This window comes from Lycium ferocissimum, chromosome 11, assembly GCF_029784015.1.
Source record: "Lycium ferocissimum isolate CSIRO_LF1 chromosome 11, AGI_CSIRO_Lferr_CH_V1, whole genome shotgun sequence".
Lineage (NCBI taxonomy): Eukaryota > Viridiplantae > Streptophyta > Magnoliopsida > Solanales > Solanaceae > Lycium > Lycium ferocissimum.
The window spans coordinates 16814536-16829183 of NC_081352.1; the positions used below are offsets into that span (position 1 = coordinate 16814536).

The window sequence follows — 14648 nt, forward strand, 5'->3', positions numbered from 1 at the left end:
AACTATTAGAACCTTTCCAAAAGATGCTTCAATCCACTCTTTAGCTAATTCCTTCCTTAATTTTCTAACAGTGAATTCTTTTCTTCAATAGCAGAAACCTGTGCGTTCAAATATAAATTCTCTTCCTTGTTCTCTTCATTTAATATAACAAAGGAATTATGAGTCTTCACTTGATTCCCTTTCATTCCAATCTTGTACTGTCTTAACATATTGGGTAGCTTGATTACCATTTGTATGATCTTGATTATTCCTTTTTATGTTGTTCCACTTTTGTAACATTAGTTGTTGATGATTCTTCTCTATTTCTCTGTCTCTCTTGTCGTTTTTGTATTTATTCCTTCTATGCATCCATTTCTGCCTTTGTTTGTACATTACGTACAACTTTTCCACTGCTCAAAACTCTCCTGGAATTTGCAGATGTCCCAACTTTGTCTTTTAGAATTGTTCTTGCCTGCTATTTTTATTGTCCGTATTGATCTAACTCAGGATACAACACCCACATTCATAGTCTGAGTGTCCTGAAGGAAGCATTCCTTACAACATTTTGGTAGATAGTCATATTGTATTTTGATCCACTTTGATTTCAGCTCACCTGTAACATTATGTTCTTCACTAATCTTTATTCTTTGTGGTAAATCAGCCAATAAATTAGCTTCCACTTTAACTTTTGCACAACTAGATCTAGTTTGATTCCTGATTGCCATGTCCGGGATTAGAGGTCGACCTACTGCTGAAGCAATAGAGAATACCGCCTCATTAAAAAAAAATGGAAATAAGATCCGAGAAACTATCTAAGCAACTGTTATCGAAATTTCCTTCTCAAGGGTAAACCATGGATTCCCAAATCGATGGTCGCATTTGCTAATAACGATCTTAAAGCTGATTTGGAAAGCATATGAACATAATCCTCGAGCAAAGTTAGACGAATCAAGACATGGGCGTTCTCAATCAATTTAATATTGCATTCACCTTTAATTTCACAATTAAAACTTTTTACTTAATTATAATAATAAAAAATAAAAATATAAAAAGGAGATAGATAGTGTAGTAAATAGGTATCCCACCTAGGTGAATAATAATATTCGTGAGCATTTGCACTCCAAGTATCGGAAATTCGGACCCAATTCAATTAATTTGGGCTCCAACTCCAACTTCAAATTTGGTCTTCTCTTGGCAAATTCCATCTCTTTCTTTCTCTCCGGTGAAATCAAAGTTGTAAGTTATCTCTTCTCTCTCTCTTTGTTCCTCGTGTGGCAAAAACCCTAATCCCTTTTTCATTTTCCAAATCGTTGTATTTACTTTCTGATTTGGAGTAAATCATTTGCAGCGATTTTAATATTTAGCAATCTGAACTCTAAGGTTTTTCATATACTTGACTTTAACAGCCCTGTCGTTTGAGTTAAAGTTAGAAAACTCGATTTATGTCTGATTATATTGTTTTATCGAAGCATATCTAATTTTATGAGTAAAAAGATCACTTTGTGGGATTACACTGGGTATGTTGTTGGCTGTAAAAAGAAGAAAGAAAGAAAGACAAAGTAAAATAGTTCTGATTTGAGGTATTTGGAGCTCTACTTTGGCAATGCTGCATGTTTTTTGAATCTTTATTACTTCTCTCCATTAGTTGTTCGCCTTTGGCTTGACATACCATTCCTTTTTATATGCAAAGAATTGCATTTACTCTAACAAGGTTTAGCAATCTGAACCCTTAAGCTAATTGACTTTTACAGCTCCATATCCTACTCATTTTCTTGTGTTTAGTTCGCCAGTTGGAAAATGTCATTTTAAGAGCATTTGTATATACAAAGAGAAACATTGTGAGGTGGGGCAGGGAGGCTGGGTAGGTGGAAAGGTCGGCAGGGTGGATAGTGCGAGTAAATAATTGCATTTACTCAATCAAGCGATTTTATTATTTGACAATCTGAACTCTAAGCTTTTGATAAGCCCCATATCAGACTAGTGTAGTAGTTTAATCATAAATACTAGTTTAGGAGACTTACAAGTTTCTCCATAGTGGAAGCGGATCTGCAGCAACCATGACTCGTGGCACCGGTTGTCGTGAATCCTCACAAAGCGGATGAACTCCCTTTGTCCACAACCTAGATACCCGTTAGGGGATGCAGAGCGTTTTTCTCTATTGTGAACCCTACCCGTCAATTAATGTGGAAAATCATCTTGTTTCCTACAGGCTACACGCATAATAGTGTATTTTTAGATTAGGTTTAGGAGGAGGACAAGTTAATCAGGGGAAAATTTATAGGCTGAAATTGTGGCACGTGAACTCATGGTCTCTTTGTAAAACTAGGTATTATATGTATACATTTTCTAAAATTGGTATGATATTATCTGCTGGCACCGATGCTACAAGAAGGCTAAATGGTGCACTTGGTTGAATGTTGAGTTATTTACCTAGAGGACTAGGAATCAATTCCCACTTAATACTTTTTGTCCTTTTTTTTTAGTGGAGCACCCATGTTCTAGAAATCCTAGATTCGCCTCTGAAGATAAGTGGCTAACGGGCTAATTAGCACCCCTTATGGATGGACCCGACCCAATAGCTATTTCCAACAATTAGTATACCCACTCAAGTGTTGGAGTTAATAGTATGTTAGAAAACTCTATTTATGCCTGACTATATTGGTTTCCGAGGCATATCTAATTTCTGGTTATTATGAAATCTTAGCTATTAAAAGGAAAGAAAAAGAGAAAAAGAAAGAAAAAGCAAAATGGTTTTGTTAGTGTTGGATTTAGGTTGTTGGAGCTCTAATTCGCCAATGCTGCATGTTTCCGTGCTTTTTTGTCTTTATTTCTTCGTTCCATTAGTCAGTTGTTTTGCCCTTGGCTTTACAAACCATTCCCTTTTGTATGCAAAGAAATGGCAATTTGTGCTCTTTTAAGTTATAAGTTGCGCGGACTCTTCACTTTCGCTGCCGCACCCGTGTCGAACGACATGGGTGTGGGATCCGTACCAGATATGGTCAATCGATTTTGGATACTTTGACCAAAATCGATAGAGAAATTCGAGACATATACAATAATTTCTGAAATCAAAATATAAGTTAGGGTAAAATCATAATTTACGCATATGTCTTTTTTATTGTTAAAGGATATTTATATTAAAAATTCCGCAACCAGAAGGTGCTTTAAAGATATTTACAGGTCAACATCACTATTGAATGTGCAATGAACTCAAGAAGTTTATCATGGCATCTAATATCATTTGCATTAGCCATGTTACACAAAAAAAAAACAGTAAGGAGATGCATTTGTAGTAAATAATAATTACAGATTTAAACTTGCTCTAAAAGATTCGTGCATTCTTTTCCTTCCAAATAGTCCACCATAATTTAGGCATATTTTTATAATCTATTTTAGATATTTGAATTATTTTTACCCGAATCCCCGCACCCGTATCCATATCTAGATTGCACCCCCGAATCTTAAAATATAGGTCATGAAGGATCAACCCCTAGATCCGCACCTGTATCATACACCTGCACCCGTGTCCGAGCAACTTAGCTTTTAAGTCTGATTTGCTGCCATAGTTGTTTCCAATTAAGTTGTATGATGTATTTGGAAACCAAAAGTCGCCAGGGAACTCACCTGGCACTCAAGTAACTATATTCAATTCATTTAGTCGCTGTTGTATGAAACCATTTTTTTTAATGAATAAGTTTTATAAATGGCACCAAGAGATGCAAAATAAAAGAACAAAAGGATGCTGAATTACAAAAGATAAGTGTTAGCTTCAAAACATTCTAGCTGTAGTTCCAGGGAGTTGTATCGAATCATTGAAGAGCTGGAGAAGAATTTTGTTGAGAAATATTAGAGTGCCTTATGTTTATGTAGAAGCAGATGCATTTTTACTGCAGCGGGTGCTAGCGGATGTAATCAATATATATTGCAGAAATATGCACTGCATACATAATAATAATTCGTGGATTCATACAAAATCCACGCAAATTATCACAAAGGAGTAGTGGTTGGAGTGATATGCTGCACCTGTTAATTCAAATTCTAGGATTGACCTGAGTTTATGTACGAGCTTCGGACACTTTTCTCCTCCATCCTCCTTAAATACCGAAGTTGATAAAAGGAGTATATCCCAGAAAAACTGGCCTTCTACGATTAGTGTGACTTCTTCATTCAACTGGATGAAATGAAGATACTAATGCCTCAAATTACATAAACTTCATTTGAGTTTCATTTTCCTATTCTTTGTCACAATAGAAAGGGGGTGAGATATTCCTACGAGTTATATATCTGACTTTTGTCATGTGACACTATGTTAGAGTGTTTGTATTTGATCCTTTTTACCTAAATAATGAGCTAAGATTTCAGCTGAGTATTTTTTATGTTACCTTGGCATTGGACTCACTTCTCTTCTGTTCTACAAACCTTGTATTACACTCAGTAGCGTAATTTCCAAATTGTATGTGATTCATTTTCTTGCATTTTATATGAGCCTTTAAAGATGCATATAATTATGACCTATCTACTTAGTTACGAAGCAGATCCTGTCCTACGATTCATGTATACACACTAGAATTCTTTTATGATACCTATTATTTGTGTGATTTGGCAATTTTATCAGGCCGCTTGAAAACATTGAGTCACTTAAAGACACAACAACAATTGCGCCTCAGCGCCTAACAAGTTTGGGTCGACTATATGAATCTTCACTGTCCATATTCCTCATTTAAGCTCAATTTAAGTCATCGTCATACCAAAATATAAGTAGTATCAATAATAATAATAACAATATTAATATTAAAAGCTCTCTATGTTTGTATTGGCATAGAATGTAAAATAAGGTCAAAATACTCCTAAAAATATTGTAGGTTTAAAATCAACTTATTAATAAGACTAAAACCTATTCTCAACTAGTAGATATCACCTATATAGATCTTTTTCTTCCATTGTGTCCTATTGTTAGTCTTTCGAGACAACTTCTTTCCATGTGATTTTAGGTCTACCTCGTCCCCCTTTAACACCTTCACTTACCATGGTTTCATGCCTATGAACCGGTGCATCTGTAGGTCGATGCAGGACATGAGTACATGACCATACCATCTCAAGTGGCCTCTCTCATTTATCCTCACGTGTGCTACTTGCACCATTTCCTTAGTCTAATCATATTCACCGGAACATGCAAGTAGCACTTATTGAAGTGAGAGAAGGAAGCTTGTGTCACTTTGGATCTTGATCATATAAAGCTATTCCCCCCTTCCACTTATTTTAATCTACAACTTGGATAAGGGCTTAAAGAAGGCAGATGATGGCTTACAACAGAAGACCCGTTGATTTACTAGGGTGAAATATTGTTTAGGTGCTACATCAGCCTTGGCACGAAGAAGAGTTTTAAAAGTTCTTGATGATAGTTGTGATCTTGATCTTTGGTTATCAAAACGATAGTTATGATCCTGATCTTAAAGATCTTTATGAATGTATTGGAAAGGCTTTTTTATTATATTTTCTGTTAGCGCTTGTTTCATTGTTGTGCTACCTTCGCTCGGCTATAGTAATTTTATTTTGTTAAAACAAGATTTCCAGCTTAGTTAAAAAAAAGTTGGTTAGGTCATGAACGTGTAATATTTTTCTGAGAAAGGATATAATATCTCAGAGGAAGAACTTGTAAACAAGTTATTTTTTATTGATGCAGTTATAATTCAGTTATATCTTATGCTTTACCAAAAAACAAAAAAATCAGTTCTATCTTATGCAATAGTATAGATGACCACAAAGTGGGCACTCAGTACATAATAATATCCTGATTTGACGACTATGCGTTGTAGATTTTTAATCAATTTTAGTGAGGAATGCCAATTTTATTATTGTTCTTTTCAATTTATTTGAAGAGATTTTTTGAGCAAAAGACTAGTAAACCATGGCGTTTATCTACTGTTTTGCAGCCTATAGTAATTTCACTTTCATGGGAACTGAGGATTCAAATGACCTTCCTGCATCTTATAATCTTGAAAGAGGAACTGAAAATAATGAAGATGGTGCAAATGGAGAGATTTCCAAAACCAATAATGACGTTGTCAGTGAAAGTAAGGAACCTTTACAGCAAAGTGACAGTGACATGGATTTGGAGAGTGACCCTGGCTCACAAGTTGGTGCTGAGTTGACTGGAACACTGTCACAAGTTGGCGTTGAGTTGACTGAAACAGTTGAGATAATAGAAGAAGTAACTCCCTTCAAGTCTGTAGCACATGCCGAGGATGGACTTCTAAGTTTGCAAGACGGAACCAATAGTAGCAATCATAAAGAGGATCAAGATAATGTCAGCACTCAGGAGATTGTTGGTGTCAAACGTATGTTCTTTATTTGGTATTCTCTGCTCTAATTGCCTAATGTGTACTATATTTAATTTTTTGTAATTGCCCAATGTGTACCTATTATTGTTGTTGTCTTGGCACCTTCTCTTGAGCGGTCTATCGGAAACAGCCTCCCTACCTCTCAAGGTAGGGGTAAGGTCTGCGTACACTCTACCCTCCCCAGACCCCACCTTGTGGGACTATACTGGGTATGTTGTTGTCGTTGTTGTTGTTGCCTTATAAGGGCTGCTGACTTGTAAGCAATGGATCTTTATTCCTATAGTTCACATTTTATTTTAGTGTCAAGTTTGCATCTTCTGATTAGTATGTTTTCACTTAGTCCCTATTGGTTGAAATAAATTTCTCTAAAAATTGACCTTTATTAGCAGGCTTATCTGGAGTTAAGAGACCTCGAGCAACTCTTGATGTTGAGCAACCGTCAGTGCATGTCGTTTATAATTCTTTAACAAGGTTTGATGAAAGTTCTTATGTTCTATTACATTCTTCCATAGCCACATTAATATTAAGTTTATTTGGAGTGACAACTGTAAGTACATGAGGAGGGGTAAGGATCATTTCTCTTATTTGGTTCGAACTCAACGAGGATTGGAAGGGATCATGTGACCCTAGATGTCAACCTGTTTAAAATGGAATAAGAGGAAGTAGTCCTCATATAATTATCTTCCTGTTATGAGGGGTGCTTAAATACTTCACGTAGGGAAGTAAATCTCAATCACCTTTGTCTGCACTTTTCTGTTCTTTTGTTGAACCAAGATGTAGAAGTCATGATCCATTTCTATCATTAAACATATATTGGTAGAAAAAATGTCATTGTTGTACTTCTTGGCCCTGACGGGCTCACCTGCGTTTCCAGAGAGAGCAAAAAGATGCTTGAGGGGCTGCTACAACAATGGTCAGAGTGGCATGCCAAACATTGCTCTTCAGCACATGTAAGCCTTTCATGTTTTTATTACTATTATGATTATTTTCTTGATAACGGTGGTGTCCGGGCCAGCTAGTGCGTACCTCGACTATTCCACCAGGTACGTGCTGTTTTCCACTATTACATCTTGTGCCCACCCCGACTGTTCCCTTTCTCTGCTGAGATTTGAATCCTTGGAGAAGAACCTGGTCTTAAAGGTTTGCGCCCACTTCATTGACTACTAGGCCATACCCCTTGGGTGCTCATGTAAGCCTTTCATGTTTGATCGCTAATTGTAGAGCTGAAAGGGAATGATAGTTTGAAAATGAAAAATTGTTCGAAGATAAACTAGGCATTTCACTTGCATTAAGAATTTGTCTTTTGACCTGATTGCAACTCATGTGCCATTTCTTTTGCTGTCAGTGGAAATCGTTTTAGAAGCTTTTTGAACTCAAATGCTGAGAGTAAGGGTTCAATATAGATAAGAGCTTTATCTATCTGTTTTCAAGTGTAAGCCATAACGATAACGATACATTAACCTTGTTGGATTAAGCGGATATCTGGCTGGATGTCTTTGATTCTTTTCCATTGAATAATAAGTGATTACCCAAAACAAAAAAAAAGAATAATAAGTGATTACTTGGGGATAGCCAAAGTTAAGAGAACGAATCCACTGTCCAGATATTGCACGGGGGTGGAAGTTAGTTGGCATGTTTAACGCGTAAGTTAAAAATGGTCGGACATACTTACTTCTCTGGCATCGCCTTATGTTATTATTTTAACTATTTGCAAGGAGAGGAACCAGAGGTGTTTTGAAGATAAGAGCATCTTAGAAGTTGAAAATGAATTGTCTAGTGCTTTTCTATTTTTGGTGTATTCATGAATTTCGTCTAGAGGCAGGGGACATAACTAGTGTTTTAAACAGTTTATGAGGGGTCTAGGTAGTAGGTTTTGCTCTTTTGACTACTTGTAATTATCACTGAAGTACACCTTTGGTGTAGTTCTTTGTTTATAATAGTTATGTTTAACTGTTCAAAAAAAACTAATCCTAATACTGTTACTATATTATGTTACTGGACATCTGTCGATGTGTTTTGTGTTATGATTAATGAGGTTTTTTCTAGTAATCTTCAGTGTCTCTGTAGGTTTCATCTTGATTGCGCTGAGCCTTGTTTCTTTGATATCAGGATTCAAGAGAAGTGTTAGAATCTGGCGAGGAGACGTACTTCCCTGCTCTTCATGTTGGTTTGGAGAAACCTTCTGCAGTGGTATATTTCTATTTCTGCCCCATGTACAAATTTAAATTTTCTGTTGAGCTATTGTTACCGTTGCATTTGAGGATCTTTTTTCGAAGACATTTGCCTCCACTATTTTTTGCTTAACGCGTAAAAGTTGACATTTATTCTCGTCAGCCACCATGGATTCCTAAAGGAATAAACAAATCAGACTGATTTGATTTTGGAAATTGCATTTGCATCTTCATTTTTCGTGAGTGGATTGATGAAGATAATTTGGGAAAGAACAAGTTTATAAACCTTTCCCCCACACCGCACCCAAAAAAAAAAAAAAAAAAAAAAGAAAGAAAGAAAGAAACAAAATATTGGAAACCTTTCAAATCTAGAATTGTCTTGATGAAGATCAATTAATCTCCGAGTTAAATTGGGATCATTCAGTATATTGGTTGACATCTGCATTTAGAATTTTAAAAACATTGCAGTATTATCTGAAATACGCAAGTCTATAATCATAATTGTCTGTGATATAACAAATTATAACTTTTGTAGATTACCATGTAAAAATAACCTTTTATTTTGTATCACGTAGTTCACTTTTTTTTCTTACAAATAACTCCACTGTTGTCAAAGGCTTGCTTGGGCACGCTTTAAGCGCTGAAGCTTAAGGGAAAAACGGGCTGAGCATTTCACATTGCTTAAGCGGGTATTATCAACACTGGGTTTGTCTTAAGTAGGCGTTTGGACATGCGATTTAAATCATGAGATGAAATTAGCGTTTGGACATGCGATTTCATCTCATGAGATGAAATCCCAAATCATCCAATTTGGGATTTGAAATCATGATTTCAAAAAATATAAATGTAAAATTTGACCCATACGTTTATATTTTGTAAAAAAAGACTCATAATTTGGTAAAATATGAGTCTTTTTACCAATCATGTTTACCAACTATTTGTATTAAATATTAATCTGCAAGTTGGTAAAATATATTTACCAATCATGTTTACAATGTGGGAGGATTATATTAAAGAGTAGTTACATTACTATTCATGTTAAATTTTCCTTTTTATTGAACTAAAGTTTGATCAATTGATGTTGTATTTTTTAAAAAGGCCTTGGAGTAACGTATTAATTTTATTATGAACTATGATTTACTCATTTGGTAAGAATTGGGAAAATTTTGATGGTTTTCACAACTTGTGGGGTTTTTATGTTTATAAAAAAACTGCAGTTTTAAATTACCAGTTTCAAAAAAAAAAAAAAAAAACTGCAATTTAAGAAATCCAAATTGCATGTCCAAACATGATTTCATCTCACGATTTCATTTCATAATTTCATCTCATGAGATGAAATCTTGTCCAAACGGCTCCTAAGATTCTATACGTTTTAGCTGTACAGATCATACTATACGTTTCAGGTGTACAGATCATGTACGGGGTTTATCTCCATCCATTAGTGAGATTTATCTTCATAAAAATGTGGGGCATGTTCAAACATTTAATCCTAAAATTAATGCGCTTGATGGGCTGCTTTCAAATTATGGTGTAAATTTATGGATGTTTGTAAGTGAAATAAATTTTGTTTGCAAAAGCTTTTTGTTGATTATGCAATACTATTTAGAATTGAAGTATATTTTAAGGAATTGTTCTTGCTAATGTTCTTTTCAATATCATTAGATAATGTGCCTTTTATTTCACGTCTATTTTACATTTTCTTTTGTCAGAATGAGTCAAGGCACAGTAAAGATTATGTGGTTAGTCAGTTATATTTCACTCTCCTGTCCAGAAAGTCTGAATATTTAACTTGCCGTCGAAGTCTTTCATATTTTTAGATTCTTATCCGGAATATGTGCGCATCTTGCACACACCAATCCTCTCATGGTGGCAGGTGAGAATTCTGTTGTTGAATCCAGTGGTATATCTACCCATACAGCTCAAATCAAGAAGAGTAGTATTGTAATTTGACTATCTTGGCTGCCTAGCATTAACTTTTTGTTAAGAGGCTAATAGTACTATTTTCTGTTAAGACATATTGGGTGGACAAACAAGCAAGGAACGACAAAAGCGAGTTTATTCCATTGGATGGAAACTCTATCCCTCTTTATGATCGTGGATACTCATTTGCTTTGACTGCAACAGATAGTTCAAGCAACGTGGAAAAGTAAGTTACAGTTTCAGTCTTCTTAGGGAGTAAGTTCATTCCTAGAACATGTGTCCTTTAATCTTTCAATTGTTAGTTTGGAGTACTGTCTGGGTGAGTGACACTGCAGGGCAGGTGCGCGTGTTATTTCAAAAATCATGGGTATTTTAGGCACACATACCCACTACCCAGTGTAATCCCACTAGCGGGGTCTGGGGAGGGTGGTGTATACACAGCCTTACCCCTCCCTTGTGAAGGTAGAATATGTCGAGTGTTAACTGGTAAAATTCAAATATTTTCCTACGCTGATGTGATAACCTATTGTTGATGTGGTTATGCTTAAAGAATCCTTATGCAGTTGGTCTGTACCCATACAACCTTATGATTGCCCTTCATCTTTTTCTTAGCCTTCCATCTCTTAATTGCCTCTTCCTCTTTTTCTTTTCCTTCCATCTCTTAATTGCCTCTTCCTCTTTTCTTTTCCTTCCATCTCTCTTTCTTCCTGTCATAATAGTCTTGGATTGTACCTTTCATGAGTTAGACGTACCTTCCTCATCCTGTCATCTTGTCAAACTCCTACATGATGACATCTACTGGGTGCTGTTTGATTACTCTTCCATTTCAGATGAGTGGCATGTGTTTCAGGATCCTGCATAAGATTCATAAAAGTCAATATCTATAGTGGCCTGTGTCAACGTTGGAATGCTTCCCAGTTTAGTGTCATGTTATTCTTTTCATGTTGAGATAATTATATGATATTATGTAATGTCAGTCTTCCCACTTTAAAACGGTCATCTGACTAGCGGTTGCATTGAATCACTTCATTTAGATTGTGTTCATGGTAGTAGTTTTCCTCAAAAATAGTGAGATTATGCCTTCAAATATCCTTTTTCGTAATTTCGATCGCACAGTTGTGTCCTTTAATGATCTGTGCTCTCTGCTTATACTCGTAGTTGTCAAGGAAAAGCAGTACGAATGAAGGAATCATGTGGGGTACTATGAGCAGATTCTTGAAGCTGATATTTGATGTTTACTTGGTGACAAGAATTTTTTTGTTTGATTTTCTAGGCATAATATCTTATGATGTCTTTTGTATTGCAGAGGAATGGAAATGGTTGATAGTTCCCGATGTTTCAATTGTGGTTCCTATGGCCACGCATTGAAAGACTGCCCTAAGCCTCGTGATAATGCAGCTGTTAATAATGCCCGTAAACAACATAAGTCCAGAAGGAATCAAAGTGCCAGTTCCCGCAATCCAACTCGATATTATCAAGATTCTCCGAGGGGAAAGTATGACGGTTTAAGACCAGGTGCCCTGGATCCTGAAACACGAAAGCTTTTGGGCCTTGGGGTGAGATTTATGTTCTGACTTTGCTTTCTCCTGTGATCAATGATTTTACCTGTTCTTAACTGCTTAAAGTTTTCGATCCAGTGCAATTCATTTTAGTTATGGAAGTGGTAAGACACTGGTAGCATGATATCTTAATTTTCATCAACAATATTTTCCTTTTCCATTTTTCAGGAGCTTGATCCGCCTCCCTGGATTAATAGAATGAGGGAAATGGGATATCCACCAGGATATTTGGGTAAATAAATCATATCCCCCTCATTAATTAAGTCCATATCAGTTTATATTTTGTTGGTATTACAAATTATATCTATAGTTTTTTGTCAAGGTAGTACCTGACCTGGTTAAACATTTGCCTTTTTAACCTATCTAGTAGGTAGGCCCAAACTAGTCCATACCTACATCCCTCTTCCGTGCTTGCATTCATCTTTTTCCACTAGATTTTTGGACATAATAATTTCTTTGGTTTTGCTACCGGAGTATTGCGTGCTGTTCTCAATTTTCTTAACAGCTATTGGTTGTATCTACTCATGGTTCTGCAATTTACTTGACCCTCTTAGAAGAAGACGAGGATCAACCCTCTGGAATCACAATATTTGCTGATGAGGAAAAGAAGGAAGAAACAGAGGAAGGGGAAATACTTGATAAAAGCTTCCCAAATCCACCTAAAAGCTTTCCGAATCCGCCTAGGAAGATGAGTGTTGATTTTCCAGGTGTAAATGCCCCAATACCTGAACATGCTGATGAAAGACGTTGGGAAGCTGTGCCTTCGAGTTCGAGTTATTCGAGAAGTCATTCACACAACCGTTATAACCATGCAAAAGACAATGTCAACAGAGGGCATTATCATGAACGGCGTTGGTCTTCTAGGGATTATGAAGATGATGGACCTCCTGGTGTTGATCCTGGAACTAGCCCCTCGTTGTCAGGCTATTCTTATAGATACGGGGCTTATGACTCCCATTATTCATCTCATAGCCCAAGGGACGGTGCTTCAATGCCAAGAAGCCCTAGTTTCGGAAGATCCTTATCAGATAGAGATAGGAGAAGTCCACTTGTCAATGATGGTAACACCCACCACAGTTTCCACCACAGTTACTATGGTTCCCCTAGATAAACTCTAGACAATCTGATTGAGTGGAGGATCCAAAACTCTGATTCAGCATTCTCTTTGCCATCATTCCATAAAGTTTAATGGCATGTTTTGAAAGGGTACCTATTATCTCCGTATTCCTCAGCAAGTTATTGAAATGTTGTACATAAGCTAGATCTGGTATGAGATTTAGTGGATATGTGAAGTGTTGGTTCTTTTAGGAGTTACGAAACTGGAACTCCCGATGTGTTGATGTGTACTGTAAAATAGCAGGAGCTTGATTTTCTTTTAAGTCAGACAAATCCTGCATCTCCTGTTGATCCAGTTGTACGCCTTTTGGTATGCAACGTGCTTGGTCAAGTACTATGTAGCTGTAATTGACTTTTTTTAGGCTTACAATTTTCTGCTGCAGAAATAGCTGATGATAATTACTCCATGGCAATATAGAAGTGTACATACAACTGCAATCTTGTGTATATCACGGGCAGCAACTACAGTGGTGGTGGTAGCACTGTAGCTTCCAAGAGTTTTTTTTAGTTTTAGATGATGTGTCATTAATTTATCGTGCGCCAGATTTGTTGCGTTATCCATGTCACTGCAAGCGAAACACGCGAAGTTATAGACGTCTGAAATACCTGTTTTGACCAAGTTAAACTTTATTTTAGAACACATGGAGTGAGAAAGCTATCATTAGAACACCCTGCCCAGTCTAAGAGTTATCAGGAAAATGCTCCATTCATGAGAAATTTTCATCTTTTTTTATCAGATTCAGTTCTTTTTGGTATAAGCACGAATCATCAAATAAAATATAGCGGTACACTACCCAATACCTAGAGCTAACACTAACAATTACAACATATCCAGTGTAATCCCACAAAGTAGGGTTTGGGAGGGTATAGTGTACGCAGACTTTACCTCTACCTTGAGAAGGCAGAGATGATGTTTCCAAGAGACCTTTGGCTCAAAGAAAGAAGAAAAAGAAGCAGTAGCAACAAGCAACAACACTAGCAAGATAATAAGGTAACTAAGGCTAAGATACAATAAATAGTAATAAACATATAAGAATAAGAGAATACAAGAATAATGCTAAAAATCTGGGAATGGAAAAAAAAAAAATGCGCCCGGTCACCCACTACCCTTCTATCCTAATTCTCAACCCTCCACACCCTCCTATGAAGGATCATGTCCCTAGCGAGCTGAAGTTGAGTCATGTCCTGCCTAATCACCTCACCCCAATACTTCTTTGGCCTACCTCTATCCCTTCTTAAGCTCGCAACAGCTAATCTCACACCTCTTTATCGGGGCATCTGCACCTCTCCTCTTCACATGACCGAATCATCTCAGCCTCACGGCTTCTTATCCTCCACGGGGCTACTCCTACCTTTTCGCAGATATCTACGTTCCTAATCTTATCTCTCCTGGTGTGCTTACACGGTTATCTCAGCATCCTCATCTCTGTTACTATCATCTTCTAAACATGGGAGTTCTTGAATGGCCAGTACTCCACCCCATATAGCATAGTCGGTCTAACTACTGCTTAGTAGAACTTACCTTTTAAGTCATGGCGGCACATTCTTATCACACAGAACAC

General features: G+C 36.6%; 1 protein-coding gene across 3 annotated transcripts; it reads left to right on the forward strand.

The window, feature by feature from the left end:
• Positions 1 to 1056: 1056 nt before the first annotated feature.
• Positions 1057 to 13472, forward strand: LOC132037460 (uncharacterized). Of its 3 annotated transcripts, none has more exons than XM_059427989.1 (9): positions 1057 to 1215; positions 5913 to 6317; positions 6707 to 6791; positions 7195 to 7270; positions 8430 to 8510; positions 10504 to 10637; positions 11718 to 11967; positions 12139 to 12202; positions 12525 to 13472. In XM_059427989.1, the coding sequence occupies exons 2-9, from the start codon at positions 5933 to 5935 to the stop codon at positions 13079 to 13081; spliced, it is 1632 nt and encodes a 543-aa protein (XP_059283972.1). In that variant the 5' UTR covers positions 1057 to 1215; positions 5913 to 5932; the 3' UTR covers positions 13082 to 13472. The 3 variants fall into 3 exon arrangements, with proteins under 3 accessions (XP_059283972.1, XP_059283974.1, XP_059283973.1); XM_059427991.1 differs by having other exon boundaries at positions 6710 to 6791; XM_059427990.1 differs by having other exon boundaries at positions 1057 to 1212.
• Positions 13473 to 14648: the final 1176 nt, after the last annotated feature.